The sequence below is a fragment of the Aythya fuligula genome, chromosome 11 (assembly GCF_009819795.1).
Source record: "Aythya fuligula isolate bAytFul2 chromosome 11, bAytFul2.pri, whole genome shotgun sequence".
NCBI classification, from domain to species: domain Eukaryota; kingdom Metazoa; phylum Chordata; class Aves; order Anseriformes; family Anatidae; genus Aythya; species Aythya fuligula.
In genome coordinates, this window is record NC_045569.1 from 14,977,580 (window position 1) to 14,997,177 (window position 19,598).

Consider the following 19,598-nt stretch of genomic DNA (forward strand, 5'->3'; position numbering starts at 1 on the left):
CTGTTTACCTACCAATGGCCAGCCCACAAGACTGTTGTGTCTGCCTTCTGAAACAGGAAAGTACCAGGAAGATATATTTTTTCCTTTATGTTCTGCTCACATCTAACAGCTCCCTCAGATGAGCTGAGCTGCCAATTAGCACTGCCAGGGAAACGGAAGCTGATCTTAAAATGTACATAACATCTACACTGAAAGCAAACAGGAAGGCTAAACAATTTTTTTTCCAAGGTCATTCAGTTTTTCTTTTTATATATTTTTTTCCTCTTCCTTAAGCTGCCAGAACTTGTTTGTTTTGAAAGGGATCTGATCTGCATATACACCCGGTCACTGGAGGAAGGGGGGAAGAGAAGAGGGACTCCATGTAGTAATGAAGTTGTCATGAATTTATTCCCACTGCAAAGGAACAGACTCCTGAGAGTCATACAATCATTGTTTTCCACTTTGACCTTAGCCAAGTCCTCCTCACTGTCACGTGGGGAAGAGAAGTTTTAAATCTGCCACTGAAGTATTACACGCTGAATGCAAAACCACACAAAACGGTGGGAAAATAAACTAAGTCAGAAGATAAGACTGGGAAAACAAAGCCTCCAGATTAGGTAATCATGCACTGTTCAAAAGACGTAAGAATAATTTTATCCTGCTTTCTGCCATTCATACATTTCTTCTGTGGCATCTACAGCAGGTAGTTGCACATAAGTTTCATCCCTTTTTATTAGGCCCCAAGTTTAGATTAGGTTTCTTCAAAGTTGCCCTGTATTCAGTATGTTTGTAATTTAACACATTTCAGGCTGAATTGAGTTTCACAATAATACAGAACATGGTGGTCTACTCCAGGAAGGCCAGTTTGCCAAAGTCAGATCAATCTGTATAACATTAATCTTGATGCAAGTACAATACCTAGTACAGTAGGTAGAAAATACGCTCTAATACAATGTAGTACAAACTTTCAGCTGGTAATTAGACGGAATTTGAAAGCTTCCATGAAATTAAAGGTCAACAAATGACACTTTCTAAGCCACAGCTCAACTACCTAACCTAGCAGTCTCCCACTCCTACCCCTCAGAGCTCTGTTTGCAAGCAATTTTTCCTCCAAATTTTCCACCTCGGACCCAGCTCTACCCGTATCAGCAAGGTCCGTGGGCAGGACCACAAACCTTAAACAGCTTCACCGGCAAACCCTGTTCAGTGCATGGCAAGGCACTGCAGAAAGTAAACGGTTACAGCCCTGGCTGGCAGCTTTGGCACAAGTTTCACACACATGCATACACCCCCACAAATTCAGGTCTAGTTTGACAGTCCCCATATTCTGCAACAAAGCTGCTATTCAGGAGCGAGAGGAAGCTTGTTCCCTATTAACTCAGCCATCGAGGTTACGAGCTTGCAGGAGGCTGACGTAAGCCATGCCCTGCTGCAGGAGTCGCAGCACAGCCCAGCTCTTCGCTGCTTTCAGTTGCTCCCTGCCACGTTTAAAACTTTGAGCAGAAAAATATCAGCACAGTGGGCGAGTGCTGCACACTGGGACGTCCTATTTTCCACTCAGGCAGTTTCCTCTTATGGCCTCTTAACGCATCGAGTCATTCACTCCAGTCATCGTTAGGGAACAAAACAAGAAAAAGAAAAATAGGAGGGGGATTCCTGCACTATGCAGTCTATGCAGTCTACATGACAGCACTACGTGTCGGAAAGCTTCCTTAAAATTGGCTCCTTGAAAGACAGAGGGGCTCTGTAACTTACCTGGGGGTTATCACCGGGCATTTGCAGTGCAACTGAACAAACACAAGCAAGGTCTTCGGGGAGCAAAGCGTAAATGAGCAGAATGGCCAGCAATGGCCGGGGGAAGCATTTTATGGGAACAGGAGGAAAGGGGAAAAAACATTGAAACTTTGTACTCACATATAATGGAGCTTGCTGTGGATTAAGTTTCATGACCTCAGAACACTGAAACAAAAAAGAAAAGGCAAATTTAAGGCTTTTCTTTGTAAAATTTTAAGTACTTCTCCATAAGCCGCAGAACGTTAAACTTCCAACGCAGTATTAGTGCCCACACATTATTGTTCCTAATAGCCACCTTCAATTTTAGATCTCTCTTTCAGACCATCGAGGTTCTGTTACTTTTTTTTTTTTTTTTTTTTTCCCATTTATGCTGACATCAAAGACAATTCCAAAATGATTTGCAGGGCAAAGCGCTCCTCATCTGAACCACTGGCCTTGATGGCACTGGAGATACTCCGAGTCACACTGCCTTCCCCTTCGCAGCCCTCTCCGTTCACCCCTCCTCGAAGCATCACTGCTTTTGATGACAATTGCCAGTCTTTAATTGCACATCTGTCCATACATCCTCCCCCATTTCCCACCCAAGAATGTCTGTAAGGATTTTTTAGTTCTTCCAGCTGTGGAAGAGTCCAACTTTCCCCAAATTCATTTGGTGCCCTTTCCCACCGCGCCCCTGAACTGGACTGTGTTTGAGAAGTATCTCAAAACAACATACAAATCAAACCAGCAAAAACACTTCTTAAAAAATTGAGGGAAAACATACAAAATAGATGATGCTTGTGATTTTGCATTAGAATTTTTCACTCAAAAAACTACTGTTACTCATCCTACCAGAGTAATTTTAGTCCAGAAACTTTCCTCTTCCAGGTCTGCTCCTGGAATTTCAGTGTAACCCGGGGCGAGTTGCCTGCATCAAGCTCTGAATCAGTTCAACCAGCATTTCACTTCCATTAGTTTCTCCAGTCTAGCAGCAAATATTTTCCCTAAGTGAAAGTTTTAATTTAAAGCGTGCGTTAAGCAGTTCTGGATCTTAAGATGAAAGAATGAAAAAGGATTTAAAATGGATTTTTTTTGTTGCTGCTCTTGTCTGCAGTACTAGTACTGCTCTGCAAGTACTTCACCCCCCTTCCAAGGAGACAAAATACCACTCTGCTTTTCCACACGAAAACACAGGATCTTGTTCATACTTTACTCCCGTCCAAATCCCGCAGTTTGCCTTTAGTGAGACAGAAATCAAACCACAGAAGTTTTCTTAGCTGATTCCAGCCATTCTCGCTCCCTCACACGCTCTCCTTATTTTGCAGAGAAGCATTTTTGCACTGGTTATGCCGAAACATCCGAGCTACCTGCCAAGCCTGCTCACGGAAACATCCCACCTCTGCAGCAGGTTCTCCATCACCACCAGCAGAGAAGAACATTTTTCAAGTTTCTAAATCTATTGTGTTCATACCTATTTTCAACCTCAGAAGTCCCTTCCAACAACCAAAATGTCTTAAAACGGTTACACTTGGTGGTTTTCCCTGCCTTTATGCTTTTACAAAGAATTACTTGCTTGTGAAAACAGGGGACCGATAGCATTTGGGCAGGTGAGCTCCAAAAGTAGCTTCTGTCTGCCTTACAACACGCTCCTGCTATTCCAGTCCTACTGAGCTCTCACCTAAATAAATAAATAAATAATAAAATAAAATATATCACACAAGCCCTGTCTATCTGCCTCATCACCTACCTGAACCTCCTTCTCCTATTCAGGTTCCCCTGGTTCAAGATGACTGGGTTTAAAGCATTATCTGCCAAGGGCTTTTTATTGTGTCTTACAGAGATTAAACTACAGTTGAAAAAACTCCCTTTTAAGCCCACCTCATGGTTGGATTATTTTATTTATTTATTTTACAAAGTCTCATTGCAACAGACCAGTTCCCTTCACAAAGCAAAATTAAAAGCCCTGCAATCCGGCTCAGCAATCTGGTAGTACTTGGATATGATTTTTAAAAATGCATTGCTGCAAGAGAAGCAGAGCAGTTCTGTCTCGTCTGAGACTGCTTAAAGGGAGTTATTACAAAGCATCGTTTTCTCACCATTTCTTTTCAAGTCTTGACAAGTACACGAACAACTTTTCTTTTTGCTGATAAAAGATATAGCGTGATATACCTTCAAAGTCAACACATCTAAATTTTTGCATTTATAACAACTTTTAGGATTACTCTTTATCCCTGAAATTCAGCCACAACTCTACGCTAGCAATATTACCACTGGCCTTCAATAAAGATAAGATACAAGTTAAAGGCTGTCGCATGAAAAATTCAGGAAAACAGAATGCAACAGGCCTGTATTTGCCCAGGACACCACAGGCAAGTTGCATGTTCTCCTCCTCAAGTTCCTCTCCATTTCCAATAATTAGTTTTACTACATTTTCATCAGCCATTTTAGTTTCTCAGAAGTTTGCTCAGAGGAAAGGAAGTTATTCTAATGTACTCAAATACATTCCTCCTCCCTTCCTTAGCTAACCGCGTTACCTCTTCCACATCAAGGTCACAGGTATGTTATTGTCACGACACAAAACACCTCAGTTGATTTGCAAGTTACATCTACACTCGCTCAAACCCCAAATTAACACTCTCAGCGAGGTCACACCTCGCTTTTGACTACAGTTGCTTGCTTTGCTGAGACAAACCCATGGGGAACGCGCCAGCTTCTCACACCCTGCACAGGAGTCCCACCACCACCCCATCCGTCCTGCCCCGTCTGTTTGCTCTATCCACTCATCGAATCAAGGCTTTCAAAGAAGTCCAACCCACAGCCTCAGGAAATAGGCAGGAAGGCTGTAAGTGCAAACCTGGGGCATGCACTGAACCCCAACACGCCTGCTGAGAGCAGCATTCAGCGTTCCCACTGCTCGTCCCCTCCCTGACACAGGTTTGAGAAGCAGGAGAGCTGTTGACAGAAGGAATCAGGTAGCTGAGCTAGACTTTTCTTCTCCTTTCTCGCTGCCTGTTTCACAGGTGCTTTAGCCTGCCCTTTCTCAGCAAGGCCGAGCACGGACCTGCAGTACACCAGAACTGATGCTTCTGGCTTGATGTCGGGGTTGCAGTGCCATAGGATCGATCAGCAGCGAGCCTCCTCCCTGCTTTCACAGCTTTTGTTCGAGGTGCCACTCCGGCACCTACTGCTGACGCTCTTCACACCTTTACACACAGGAGGAACCACAGCTCGTGTGCTCCATCACAAGGTCTGCTCTGCCAGCTTCACCCAAGGTGAGATGCTGATGCAGTGTACATCATGCCTGATACAATCAAGCCATTTATGCTGAAATTCCCAACTTGCAAACACTGCTCAGCCTCCTTCGATGAAGTTTTTCCATCAGATCACTTTTACAGGGCAGACAACATGAGCATTAATAAGAATTAAGAAGAATATTCCTTTTAAGATCATCGGTGAACACCAGAAAAGAATTTTAGCTCAAGCAGATTGAATCAAAGGCACCAAAAGAAGGGTATCCCATCGACAGTGAGTTTGGTTTCCGTAATTCAAGAAATGAAGGGAGTTGCATCCACCCTCTCTGCCACCCGACAGAAAGGCATGTGGTACTGCTCCGTCACCTTCCTGGCAGACACCTGGCTGCAGCTGAGCGGAGACAGAAATGGGAAAGGGGAGAAGAGCACGTGCAGGTCAGGAGAGGATGAGCTGGTGTCCCAGACTCCCACTGGGTAACCTTGTTTTGTGGGAGAGATGGTTTTGGTTAAAACGAAAGCATATCAAGTCACAAAGTCCAAAAGAAGTAAAGAGCCGATGCCTAAGGAAGTGAGAATACCATCACCTCTCATCATAAAAAAAGGGGAAACCCAGGAAATACTTGGGAAAAGGAGAAACCCAGGAAAAATAAAAGGGGAAAATAAAAGGGAAAAAATAAAAGGGGAAACCCAGGAAATACTTGGGAAAAGGAGAAACCCAGGAAAAATAAAAGGGGAAAATAAAAGGGGAAAAAATAAAAGGGGAAACCCAGGAAAAACCCCTGGAAATACTTCCTCCAGAAAGATTTTTCCCCTCTTATCCTACTAGTTGGCCTTCACATCGGTAACTTCTAATAAAATGATTTAATACTTCATAATATATATGTCAGTCCCATTTTTCAAAGGATGCAAACTTAGTTTGCAAGGAGACAAGCAGGTTTGGAAGATATTTTATCATGTTAGGAAGTGCTTTGGCAAAATCATATGAGAAAAACTGAGTGAGAGGTAAGTCTGCAAGACTACTTTGTGTCACCAAAGAAGTACGTTGAGCTTTCTGGACAAGTGAACTTTCCCAGCCAGTGGGTAGGCAGGCAGTCTCTGAAAAAGCTTAATATGATAAGGAAAATTAAAACAAAAAAAGGACCAGAGTTACTAAACCAAGATTCATAAGCACCCTAACCTAACCAATGAATAAGTTGGACTACTTTAAGTACGAAATAGATTTTTTTTTTTTTTTTTTTTTTTTTAAAAAGCAAGGCTCTTTGGTGTCAAAAGCTGAAAAGTTATAAAATGTTTTCTTCTACACTAATTGGAGGAATACATCCTTTGAGTTGATGCCCGCCTGTGCCCCAGAAAGCAATTCCTATCTTTTTGGCCTGGTAGCACACTTGCTCTATCAGATAACATTGCCTGCAGAGAGAATACCTGGCCTTGCTGCAAGATAGGGATTCGGGTTGCACAGGAACTGTTTTGGAAGCCAAGCTAGCAAGAAAAGGCAAACGTGAACCCCACCTCCACCTTTGTTTTAAAGGTCTTCAGCCCGCTAGGGTTTGTGTTGTAATGAAAAAGAAAAATCACACCTATTCTGCCTTTTCCATCACCAAGACAAGCTCATTTTCTGCAGGCAGGGCACACGCAGCCTGCAGAGCGAACACGCTGACGTATTCTACCAGAAACAATTGTTGCATGTACTCAACCTAAAAGGCTATTTACCACGGCAGAAAGAAAATGACAATGCCAGTCACGGCCAGCTTGGAAGGGCTCAGCTTCCTCCCCAAACACGATTTGTTACGGTGCTGGAGCAGGCAGACAATGCGATTACTCTAAATGCTGTCTCTTGAGAAAGCCTCCAAAGCTGCGACCGCACGAAGAGCCAAACCAGTTCACGTGAGCAATGGGCATTTCGGCATCGGGCTCCCCACAGTGGGGGAAAAGCTCTGAGCATCCTTTGTGCAGCTCCCACCCAGCATAAGCCCTGCTCTGGATACCCTCGTGGCAGAGCCAGCATCACTTTCTGTCAGCAGGCTGTCACCTGGGGGGAATAAAACCATCGGAACTGCTCTGATCCTGCCAAATCTCCAGCAGACAATGTGGTCACAGTGCCCAGAACATAGCAGGCACCCACTCAAATACATCTCATTGCACCCAGAGAGCATCCTTTCAGCTGTGTATCACATAACTGGCTTATGAAAATGTAACTGGAGAGAAGTATCTCCGTCACGTACTCATCACAAAGATGGATTTCACTCACCGCCTCCAGCACGGACACATCCCACAGCCCCCACGGCTGCCCAGCACCCAGGCTTACTGCATCATCCCACAGGACTACATGGAGATCCTCAATGTCAACAAAAGGAAAGGCTTCCCATAAATCCACTTACTGAAACATTTATAGAAAGCGAACAAAAGGAATTCATCTGACAACAAACTCACCCTTTTCTCCTGCCTGTATGATTAATTATCTATGGGCACATTCAGATGTCCCCAGATGTTGAGATCTTTTTTTTTTTTTCCAGTAGCAGTTGCCTTTATACTCATATGCCTTTTCCCAAACAGCTGAACCTTTGGGATTTCAATGTCCATGAGGTTTCTGACAGGCTTTAGGGCCATGCAGACGCTTATCTTGCAGGGGTTCTGGAATTCTATTCCTTTTTTCCCCTTAGGATACCACAATGAAATCCCTTGTGTTTGCAAATTTTAAAGTAGGACATGAAATAAAAGTCCAGGTTCAAGCTCATAAAAGCAACAGTGGTTTTAGGCATTACAAAGAACTGCACAGGTCAGTAAAACCGAACGGTATTGAAGCCTTCTCAGAACGGGAAGGATGCCTTTCTGCTCTGTTAAGCATTAAAGAACAAATACAGTGAGAGCTCTTGAAGCCTCTTGTAGAGAAATTCCATGTTATTTTGCACAAAATAAAATGGAAGAGGACAAACTACTGTGCTTGGTCTCTCTGGATATGGTAACATCTGACAGGGGGTGATCAGAGGCACTGAAACCACTCGGTGTCCCTGTGGGATCCCACCTCTCCCTTCTCCTCTCCTTTATGCACTATGCACATGACTAAATACACTTCAGTGTTAAGTGTCTGAGTTCTTCAAGCTTTTGAAGTTCTGTTTTAAGCTTCTTTTTAAGGTAAACTTCAGTTTTAGATACAGTTCAAGTTTAAGTTTTGCTAAATCTTACCTTTATCTAAATACTTTAAAAAAAAAAAAATCTTATTTTAGCATTTGATTTTAGAAACAATGATCTGTATTTGCAAAGCTTCAACCACACGCTCCCAGCTGTACAAAAACAGCCCCAGCCATAAAGAGCTTGTGGTTGCGGGTAGGAGAGGACAGCCAAAAAACACACGGAGAATCTGATGAAGTTACAGATCTCATGGAAGGCATTTGAATAGATAAGCAGAAATGCAGAGAAAGCAGGATGACTTTCCAGTTGTAACGGGCACTGCATCACAGCGTTGGCCAGGCTGAGAGTCAGAGGAGGAGAATTTTTTTCCAAACTGTAACAGAATCTGCATCACGCAAAAACAGCTCTGTAACGCTGCAGTGTGAGGATGCCAGTCCTTGTAAGGACTAAACTTTGTGATTTCAGGGGTCTAGAGGAACACTGCCCCGGGTACCCCAAAGCACATATACCCCACAGATATCAGAGCAGCCCTAGGCGTGCAAATCAGCTAGAAGAAAGCCAGCTATCAGCAGACTTTGGCACTGCAATGCTACCATCGACAGACATACACATGGTGGGGTAACCTACACTAAAATGTCTTACAAGCACTCCTCAGATCCTCCCTCTTTAGAGGAACAACCCAAACTGCTAAAGAGTTTAAAGAAACTCGGGGATTACACTAACTATTCAGCTGGACCCATTTGGATCCGGTCAGTGCTTGCTGGCACCACGGGCAGTCCTGCCACTGATGTGAATGGGCTGAGTGAGGACCGAGGAGCACCACACCTCAGGGCCCTGACTTCATCCTACGGGGCCACAACACAAAAATAAAAGCAAGCTTCCAAAACCATAACCTCAGTCAGCAAGGCACCGCGTCCTCATGGGCACTCCCACACGCTACGGTTTTACAAAACATTAATTTATGAAGTGCTTAGAAATATCAGGAGGATTGGGTTTCGGGCCCCCAAGTGTTCCTGGTGTAAACTCCAGCAGATAAACAGAGACAGGAGGAAACAGCAAGTGTGGGGCAGGCTGAAAGACAAGCTGGCCATGTGCAGATGAGTTCCTGATGGAGCCTTGAATTTCACACAAAGAACTAAAACACCAATGTCTTGTACAACATTAATTTTACTTGCATTGCCTTGTCTAGTATTTTGCTGGTTATCTTCCTGCAAAGTTCAGATCTGCAATAACTTACTCTCACCTGGTGGCACTGGGTGAAACCCTGGGTTGTTTGCCTGCCTAGTCCCATTAGCTTCATTCACACTGAAGGGATACCAGAAATCGCTATTCATAAAATGACCAACGTTTCTAAATGATGTATTAATGCCCTCTAATGTGCAAGCCGACAACAACAACAAAAAAAATGAGGGCAAAGCCTACATTTGGTTTAGTCAGAGAAATAGACCAATAACCCAGTTCTTCAACTGTACACAGGGAGAAATTTGTATAAATAGAGCAGCTGCAACTGCAGTGACTAAAATAAACCTTAAGACAGGAGATGAATGTATGTGCTTCCGGGCATTATGTTACCAAACGCAGAACGACATTCCCTGTAGATATAACAAGGCATAATTTTACATATTTGGTCAGAAATGGGAGGGTGGAGGAGTTAGGCAAGTAACCCATCCAAAGGTTCCTTTGCAAGCACACAGGTAAGCGAAACCACCAGCAAAAGCCATTGACTGTGGAAAGGAGAAGAGGCGAGGAAATGAGAAACCTCTCCTCAAAGGTGTGGCAGCCCTGAAGTTCCCAGCGCAAGGCAGCACGGCGTGTACTATCGCAGCTGAGCAGGAAAGTGGTGAGCTTAAAAAAAATATCCCAGATATTTGTATACAATTATCTGAATTCATGTAACTTGCTGAAGATTATGTTTTGTCACTAAATTGATTGCTTATTAAAAATAAATCGCTCGTGCAGCATTTCCACAGGTGATGCTGCTTCCCAGCTGCATCCTGTCTGCAAACAAAACCATATGTTGCCACTCAATTACAAATACAGAGGAGTTTCTCTTGGCTGTGAGCGATGGAAAGGAGGTTTAAACACATTTTGTGTCGGCCTGGCTCTTCTGTCCCTCACCTCCCAAGGACCAGAGGCAGCCCTGCAAGTCACCCTCTGGAAAACCAGGTGGATGCAGTTGGCTTTAACAGCACAAAACATAAATGAAACTTTCTGATGCCCTCCTTCCCAGCAAAAGAGTGAAAAAGAACTACAAAATCAGCCCATTTTATTATTATTATCATTATTAAGTTTTGAATGTTGTTGGAGAGCTCAGCACTGTGGCCTTCGCATGCACCAGCCCAACAAACAGAAGCACAAGAGTTGCTACAGCAACAGCTTAATAACTGCGTGCAGAGCTCGCTGGAACGAAAGCTAACAGAGCGTCACTGATTTAATTGACTGATGATTTAATAAAACGCTCTGGATATAGATTAACTCGCTTTGCTTAATGTAGCTCAGCTTCCTGGTGGCAGGAACGGACCCGTGCTGTTAATGGGCTGAAGCCTGGTCTGGACCATGGGGCTGTGGTTTCGGGTCACCCACCTCCCAGCAACGTGATTTCCTGCTCCCCAGTTTTTCCAGTTATCTTCCTCCAAATAACAAAGCTCCACACAAAGCTAAGGAGGCTGTACAGACATAATTACACATCCACACACACACATGTATATATATGTATGTATCTCAGATCAAGCTTTTTCAATGCTATTCCCACTCCCCTACCTAGCTCTGTCAACCCTTTCTTGCTCCACGGACGAACACCTGGCCAAAAACTTGGGGTTTCAGGACTACATCTCTTCTTTTGCACCACTGGTATCTCACAATTGTCAAAAATCATTGAATGGGTTACTTGATTCCTCCCCAAACCCTGGAAGCAGATCAAGTAGTGCGGGGTTAATCAAAGCAGCGGCATCCCCCGTGCCCAGCAGAGGAAGGCAGCAAGCTCTCCCAGATGCACATCTGGATTCTTCACTGCCACCACTCGACAGAAAACCCCCACAAAACTCAAATCACTGTAGTTATCACCCTCCAGTCCATATGCTCAATTTCAAATAAATGAAGATACTGTAGAAGCTGAAACAACAGAGTAAAAGGATTATTAGCTAGCTCTAATTATACAAACTGATCTCATCCTCTTGTCATAAGCCTCTTTCCTGTGTCCGGAATCTATTTGTGCACCATGAAGACCAGCCTTTTGTAAACGTACAAGGGTCATCAGCACAGGGCGATTAATTTCACATTTTACAATACACACACACTGTCAAACAATTCACTTGTAATAAGATACAACCCTGCCTTCGCTTGTCAATTTTTACTTTAAAATACTACTAAAGGCAAACAATAATTAAGATACCAATTCCTAATCCAAACAGCATTTAAAAAGTAGCTACCGTGTTGCTGTAATAAAATAAAAAACCACAGGCCCCATCTTCAGCTCAAGTAGCTACATCCTAATAAAGTTAAGACCTAACAGTTGACTTGAATTAAAGTGCAGCATGTACGCAAAAGCACACGTATGTTTATACTCAAATTAAGTCCTACAACAGGTTCTGGGGCAGCTGTTTCACGTAGGCATGAAACACTGAGCCCAGGCTCAAATATTAACTGCCAGAAATCCTTAGCAGATCTTCTCGATGCCCCTTCATCTGAGTAAAACCTAGCTGATACCTTTTAATGCACTGCGTAGCTTGAATACACATTTCAGGAATGAATTCTAAGGAAGTCCTCAAAGATAAACCACGTTTGTAAGAGCCGTTATTGACTTTGGGTGCTTAGCTTCTTGAAAAGCCCCAGTTCTCAAAGGAAAAGTAAATCCAGCGTTGTCTGCAGAAATGGGGTCCAGCCCCAGGTGTGCCAAGCTGGGCAGGCAAAACAGAAGCACGAAGAGTGCAGTTGGTTACCTCTGGAAATGGAGATGTGCTTTACAGCACCTACAGTGCCTCCAGCTGCACAGCACCAGGCAAAATGTGATGGGAAGGGAAGAGCAGGATTTGGCGAGGATTTTACGCAAGGGTATAAAATGGATGAGCCTGATGGACAGCTGTCATTAGCACTGAAACGCCTGCAGTGGGAGAGCCTTTAGCCATCAATCCCTGAACTCCTGGCTATAGGATGCGGCCTTACACTAACTTTCTCCACCTTACTGTCCTCCAGACTCTCAGTGCTGTGCTATTTTAAGAACTGCACTGAGCAATGATGATTTCGATATTACCCTGTATGGTTTGTAGCAAGGAAAAACAAAAAACAAGTGCTAGAGATGAGCGATAAGACCTCCTCCTCTGTGCTCTGCAAGGCACGGCACTGGTACTGTGCTCCCAAAAACACAGGCCTGGAGTGGAAAACAATTCATGAGGCCCAAAGCACCAGGCATATTTTTATGATGACAAATAAGAAGCATTTCCTAGCATGTGCAAACCAGGTCATTAGCCAGTACATATTTTAGTGAGTGCACACACCAACCTTAAATGCCAAAGCCACAGGTAGAGTTGGAAAAACTGGCATGAAGAGCAAGATCCAAAAGATGTCTCTGCTCTCGTTTTGGTCAGAGCTTCTGTACCCAACTTTTGAATGCACTTTACCTTTCTGAGGAATACATGACTTACTTTTCCATCTAGGCTCCCTTTTCAAATGCTCCAGCTCTCAGCATCACAGACATACTCAGGAAACGTGTGCTTGGTCTTTTTTGCCAAAAGAAGAAGCCTCACCAGAAACCCCAGGTTTCCTACTCGAGCCCCTGTGCTCACCCCACTCCCTGCTATACAGCACAAAAACATCTGCCCCTGCAAGATTAAGAACGGTTTCTTCTTAAGTGCTCTTTTTCTTTCAACTAATGCAATTATAGGAAAAATATCATCCTCTAACAAATACTTTATTTAGGTAGCCACAGAATACAGTTGTTTTACTGAAGCATCCCATCTGTGGCATTAAAGTCATGAAAAACGCACATCATTCATCAACTCCTAGCAAGTGCTACCCACTCAAAAACAGATTCTACCCAATTTCACCACCTCACCTGCATTCGAGCGTTTCTGCAACTAGCCCACAAGCAATAAAGCAAGCTTTGCAATCTGTCCAGCTTCGCACCTGAAACCATTTCTTCCGGCAGCCTTTACAAAGCAGTCTTTCAGGCTGGCCCCTGAGGAGCCGAATGGGTTAAGCGCCCACAGGTCCCAGCCGCACCAGTAAATCATTTATTACCCCAGCTCAGGGACAAGCAGCTATGCAGAACCGAGAGCCCACGCTGCGCAGCTGTTCGCCAGCCAGGCAGCTCCACGCAATTATGTTATAACGCAGGATTAAATCTGGGGAGTGGAAATACATCCCTTTATTACTGGTTTGCTTTTTGGCTTTTGGTTCTTGTTGTTTGTTGTTGTGTGTTTTTTTTTTTCCTCTTCATGTTACGCCTGTTTTAAATATTACAGAGTTCATTAACGCGAAGTTCATTAAGCACCAACCACTGTATGACTGAAATGAAAAGACGATCATTACAAGCGCAATTATGGAAATACTTGACCAGCAGGCAAATTAAAAAGAAAAAAGGAAAGGCTACGAGGAATAAGGAAAGCCACTCCTAAACTCAAGCACAACTTTTTCCAGGTCCTTCAGAGGAAGCACACCCGAAAGCAGCCGCGATGCAGAGGCTGTTCCCAGGAGGCCAGGTGAGCAGCGCCTGCTGCCTGCACCCAGGGACCGCTGCTGCTGGGCATGGCAGAAATCAGCCCTGGGAAGGGTCTGGCACCTTCCCTTGCAGCAAGCGCTGCTCATCCCAAGCTCCCGTGCTCCAGAAATGAACAATAAGCTAAGAAACTAATGGCTAATCAAACCACAAGTTGCTCTTCTTGTGCAGCAACCGGTGTATTCCTCCTCTAACCATGCCCCAGCACTTTCAGCTAGCGAGCAGCTGAGCTGATGATGGACTCGGGGACCTGCCCTCCGCCAGCCACGTCCTCACAGGAATTATTTCCCAGCAAAGTAAATTTCATTCATAACTTTGCCAAAGATTTGTTTTTTTTTCTTTTCTTGAGATCTGAAAATAGGTATGACTCCCCTGCCGAACCCACTGAAGAAAACAAACCAAAATAATCACAGTAAGAACTTGTCCCCCTAGAGTAACAGCAGTTTATGGTTAATCCGCCCAGCTGCTGCAAGAGCTCAGCAACGCCAAATGACTTGGACCCCGCGCTGCTAAACACGCTGCTTTCAAAGCCCCAGTCTTCCTGGTCTCCACCATGGAAAATGTGAGATGCTGCAGAAGGTAAACAGGTTAGACACAGCGGGAGGAGAAAACAACTCCCGTGCAGTGCTTTTCCTCCCTCCCTTCCTCCCTCGAGAGAGCCCAAGCACCCATTTCCAAAGAAGACTCTCGCAGTTTCTTTGCTTCAGGCTAGCAGCTTTTGCCAATTCTAGGCTTTTTGGAGAGAATGGGTGTAACTGCATGAGTCAGAGCAGCTCCTGACAGTCCTGCAGCAACTGTGCGTTAGCTTTTAGGTCAGATCCATGCCCTGATCTGGTTCACCGCACCGAGAAGCCCTTGGAACTGAAAAACAAGCCTTGGACACCCGGAATGGTGCAGGACAGGGCATGGGGCAGGGGACACAGCACCAGCAAGGAGCCGTCCTCCCAGGGAAGCCAGCCCTGTGGAGCTGAGCTCCCATCCGGACCAGCCCCCAGGGAAATCCTCAGGCTGTGAATGCCACAACCGCCTGTCCGCCCTCAGGACATGCACTCAGTGCCTTGAAATAACAGGGAAGAGCAGCTGGTGCCCTAAGCGTTAAGTGCGATTTTATACCATGGCGTAGGCTCGATGGAAAGGGTGAGACCCTGCAGAACTGCTGTGAGTTCACTTGTGAGAGCACAATTCTTCACATAATCCTTCAGCACTCTTCATACCGTTCTATTTATTTATTTTCTAGATTGTGGTTTTGTTTTTCTTGCTTCTTCTGAAAAAAAAATTATTTTATGGCAAAATAATTTGTCGAGCATCCCCTCTTGCTACGAAGCAGGTAAGCTAGGCAAACCCATTCTCCAAAACACCTCGCCTCAGTGCTCACTTATACGCGAGAGCTGCCAAAACATTTGTCCTTACTTGAACTGCATGAAGCAGTACCGTCACTCCAAGATGTCCTTCAGGGCCTTCCCCCAGCAAGCACAGGGCAGGACACGAGGTTCAGCTCCTGCAAAAGAGGAAGAAGGAGTCAGTGGGGTCTGGGAAGGTGTGGGGAGCAGTGAGGCTGCTGGGGAGCCTGGTTTGAGCACCCAGACCAGCCCTATAACGCTTAGGCCGGCAGGGATGGAAGCCACAGAATCATTTGGGTTGGAAAAGACCTCTGTCATCAAGTCCGACCATTAACCTAGCACTGCCAAGTCTACCACGAAACCATGTCCCTAAGCACCACATCCACGCATCTTCTGAATACCTCCAGGGATGGTGACTCAACTGCTTCCCTGTTCCAGTGCTTCACAACCCTTTCAGAGAAGAAATTTTTCCTAATATCCAACCTAAACCTCCCCTGGTGCAACTTGAGGCCATTTCCTCTTGTCCTATCACTTGTTGCTTGGGAGAAGAGCCCGATCCCCACCCCAATACAACCTCCTTTGAGGCAGTTGTAGGGTGCGATAAGGCCTCCCCTGAGCCTCCTCTCCAGTCTCAACAACCCCAGCTCCCTCAGCTGCTCCCTCCTGTGAACCCTCTTTATCACAAGATTTTTTTGCATTTTGGAACAGGCAAAAGCACCAAATGCAGGCGATAGCTGGCAGACGGCTGACAGATGAAGCCCAAAATCTAGCAACAAGCCTCTGCCAAACCCTTATGGGCTGCCTACACTTTTCCACAGGCAGATTTCCTGCTCTGAGGCAAAGCCTTCCCCTTGCTCCAGCCCCAGGGCTGAGCCTGGTCTACGGAGCACACCTGGAAAGAGCAGTCAGAGTGGATTGAATGGCAAGAGGAGAAAAAGCACAGGTTGTGATTTTGTTTATTAAATAAACACTGTGTGGGAGATTGCATTACCTAAATCAAAGCTATCGGGGCACCTCAGGCCATCGTTTGGTTACCACACTGGGAAGGGTTGAGGATAGGCACCCATCACCCCAACACAAGCGCGCTGCACCGCCTGCTCCTGTTGGACCAGCCGGAGGAGACGCTGCCCCTACGCTGCCTGGTTGGGAAAGCATCTGTAATCAGGGAATCTCGCAGCCTGATCCAACCTGCCGAGTTCAAAGCGCAATTACAAGCGCATCAGGAACAATGGCAGAGCTGGTTACTGGCTGGGGAATCAATTGTGTTCGGTGAATTGGCTGGGGAAGGTACAACACTGGGAGATGATGCATTGCAAAACAAACCTCCTTCATTCATCCATCACAAGCACAGCAGAGCCTGAATGCTGCACTGTCAGCTGGACACCTGTGCTCTGAGAGCTGGTACTGAAACTTTTCTGTTTTCTGCTGGCAGGCTCCTGCTGGGGAATGGGGAGAGCGTTTGGTGAGGCGCTGCAGGGCGCTGCGTGCATAAAAGGCGTTTTACCACAAATATACACTTCAGCACAGAGCATTTCAAATTGGAAAAAGAACAAAGTTTACCCTCTTGTTCCTCTTAAAGCATCAAGGAAAAGAAAGAAAAAAGAAGGAGCCCATGACTGTGCAACAACAACTTAATTCTGGTGTCACACATTTCTAAATTATATTTTTGTGGCAAACAACTGCAGCAGCAAGAACTGCATGAATTCTTCAATCCCAGGCACGGGAAGCAAACCTTCTTTGGATTCATTAACCTGTAAAAATCACCCCCCCAGTCACAAACCAACAGCCTGGAACTTCCCTCCAGCATTCCTGCAGTGTTACTTGCAGGACCGCATGTTAAAGCACGGTTACGGTTTGATAAAGCAATGATTAACTACGTTAAGTAAGCAACATTAACCCAAGGCTCCTACTAGCGAGCCCGTGTTGATCTGAGAGGTTGGTGATCAACACCTCTCTCCAAGGCACACACTACAGCAACACGGTGGTTTCACTCGTTTGGGAGACCAATAACTTGGCTTTCGATACCATACAACTCTCGGGCAGAGAAAGGAGGGTTTATTGCTACTCCTGTGAGCTGGCAAGCAGCATGGGCATAGATAATGCTGGTAAAGTACCCAGTGAGTCTGCTGTGAATCACTGCGAGCTTTTCATCATATCCATTAAGGAATGAGGGTGTGTATACAGAGACGCACATGCAAAACTCACTTAGATGTTTGTGACTTGGAAAGTATTAGCAAGTGGAGAAAATCAACTGGTTTCCCAATGCAAAAGCAGCAACACCGACCGTAACATCCTTACAGGTTGTTGTTTTGTTTGCTTTTATTCTGGACGATTTCTTAGATTAGTACAGAGAGACGCAAAGAATATTAAAAAGTCTTATGATACACTTTCAGTTCCGTATGTGAACTGCACAATCAGTAAAGCTGTCCAAATCAAATAACCCTTTCCTTAAAGGTTTCTTCTCCCCATGGAAATGCTATGGGATAGCTCCTGCATGCGTAAGCACACTTTTAAAAAGAAAAGGTAACTCATGTGAAAATGGGCGATTACATATGTAATTTTTTTTTTCAATAAAAAAGCTCTTTTCCCCAAAATAGAGCCTGGTAGCTTAGAGGTGATGAGCATCTTTACAGGCAGAGGAGTCACACATCAGCAGGTGCTCTCTGCACATTTCTAAATGAACCGAATGACCGCGACTGCAAACAGTGAGAGCCGGAGTCATCCTGTGTTTAAATCACACCGGAGCAGTCAGCTGGGAAGGGAGAGGGCAGAAAAGAGCAGAGCAAAGGTGGGCAGAAGCAGCCAGCAAGGCCCAGATGAAGGCAGGTGCTCAGCAGGAACCAAAGCATCCAGACCTCGGGGGCAGTTGCTCACAGCTGGCTCTCTGCAGAGCCCAGCCAAGCGAGCATAGAACTCCCTGCCTGCCAAAACATGGCCATCGCAGAGGAAAACACTTCCCAGCTTGTTCTTTTTTTTCTTTTTTTCCCTGAACACAAATCCATTTTCTCATTCTGAGCAGCATTACTTGTTTTCTTCTCTGCACACTGATAGTTTTGACACGTAGAACGAGTTATCTCACCATCTGTTTGTAATTGCAGTAATGAAGCTTTCAACAAACCCAAAAAACAGCACCAAGAACAGGGCACTAATGGCCTCGGAGATGAACTGCTCATTATTTTGGATTATTTGATACAGCTGGAACCTTTGGATAGCCAAGACACCCAAACACAGCCAATCCTGCAGCTAAGGCACCCAAACAAACCTCTGGAGTATTTCCGAGTTTTGGCTGTTGCGCGTTACAAAACCTCCTCACAATTTCATATCAACTGCTGTCCAGGAAAGCCCTGCTTCCCCTCCTCAGCTCCTGCTGGATGCACATCTGCACGCTGCTGCTATCTTGTTGCTTTTAATACACGGCCTATACTTACCCATCGTGATGTTCTCATTGCAGGACGTCCTCTTCCTGCCTCTGCTAAGCCTCCCAGGAAAAACTGACTCACGAGACCTTTTTGGAAGTTTACCCCATGCTCTGAACCAGGCTTCCTCATTATTTAGGGAAAGGAGCCTGGACATTTCCCACAGTCACATGCTACGGAGCCACCTTGGGAGCAGCAGCCTCTTTACCGCACGGGAAAGCCAAGCGGATCCCACCAAAGCTGGAGAAGAGCAGCACAACTCGGTGGGACGTAGTAATTTGCTATGGCTATGGACACATACTGGCAATATAAATGGGAAAATAAAAATTCCTTTGCCTAAAATCTGCTCTACAGATGTAAAGGCAAAGCGGATCCGCTAACCGCTGCCTCACACTAAATCTCTACCAGCACAGCGGAGGGCAGAACGCTGCTCATCACATTTACCACCCACACCCCAGGTTCCTCCAAAATTAAACAATGGATACATTTTGCTTAGAGGGGAGTATCCGAGATGGCACGCTGCATGAAGAAAAGCTAAGAGTTTTAAAATAAGACAAGTTTTCTTTCCCACCTCTTGGAAATCCGAATTAATGGATTCTAGCGAACGGCTCAATGTTATTGTTTTCTCTGCACCACATGCAATGGCATGACATATAGATGTTTTATTTTCTTTCATATACACTGAGTTTTAGCCTTCAACTCCTTTGAAAGCACTTCCTTGAACTTGTGGCCATCGATCTTTCCATGTCGGTGGAAGAGGGAAGCAAGGCAGCAACCAACCGAGCACTTCCCTGCTCATTCTCCTTACAACCAGACACACATTTTCCCCTCCGGAGCTTCGAGACAGATCCCAAAGACATGGGTTTGCTGTTTGCAATATTTTTGTGCCCCGTTAGAGATCTCACCAATACACTAAAAGCAAACAAGACTCGCACAATACCTGATGTTGGAAGGCCTTGGGGTGCCCTGACATTCCAGCCCCCTGGTCCAGGCCTGA

General features: G+C 45.2%; 1 protein-coding gene across 7 annotated transcripts in view; it reads right to left on the reverse strand.

Annotated features, from left to right (window-relative positions):
- AKAP13 (A-kinase anchoring protein 13) overlaps positions 1–19,598 on the reverse strand; it is a 213,876-nt gene that overhangs the window by 151,727 nt on the left and 42,551 nt on the right. For all 7 annotated transcript variants that reach the window (XM_032194918.1, XM_032194915.1, XM_032194919.1 and 4 more), the window contains exons 3-4: positions 15,256–15,343; positions 1,894–1,938 (exon numbers count right to left, since the gene is read on the reverse strand). In XM_032194918.1, coding sequence (XP_032050809.1) covers positions 1,894–1,926 — 33 coding nt within the window. In that variant the 5' untranslated portion in view covers positions 1,927–1,938; positions 15,256–15,343. The remainder of the gene's footprint in view (positions 1–1,893; positions 1,939–15,255; positions 15,344–19,598) is intronic.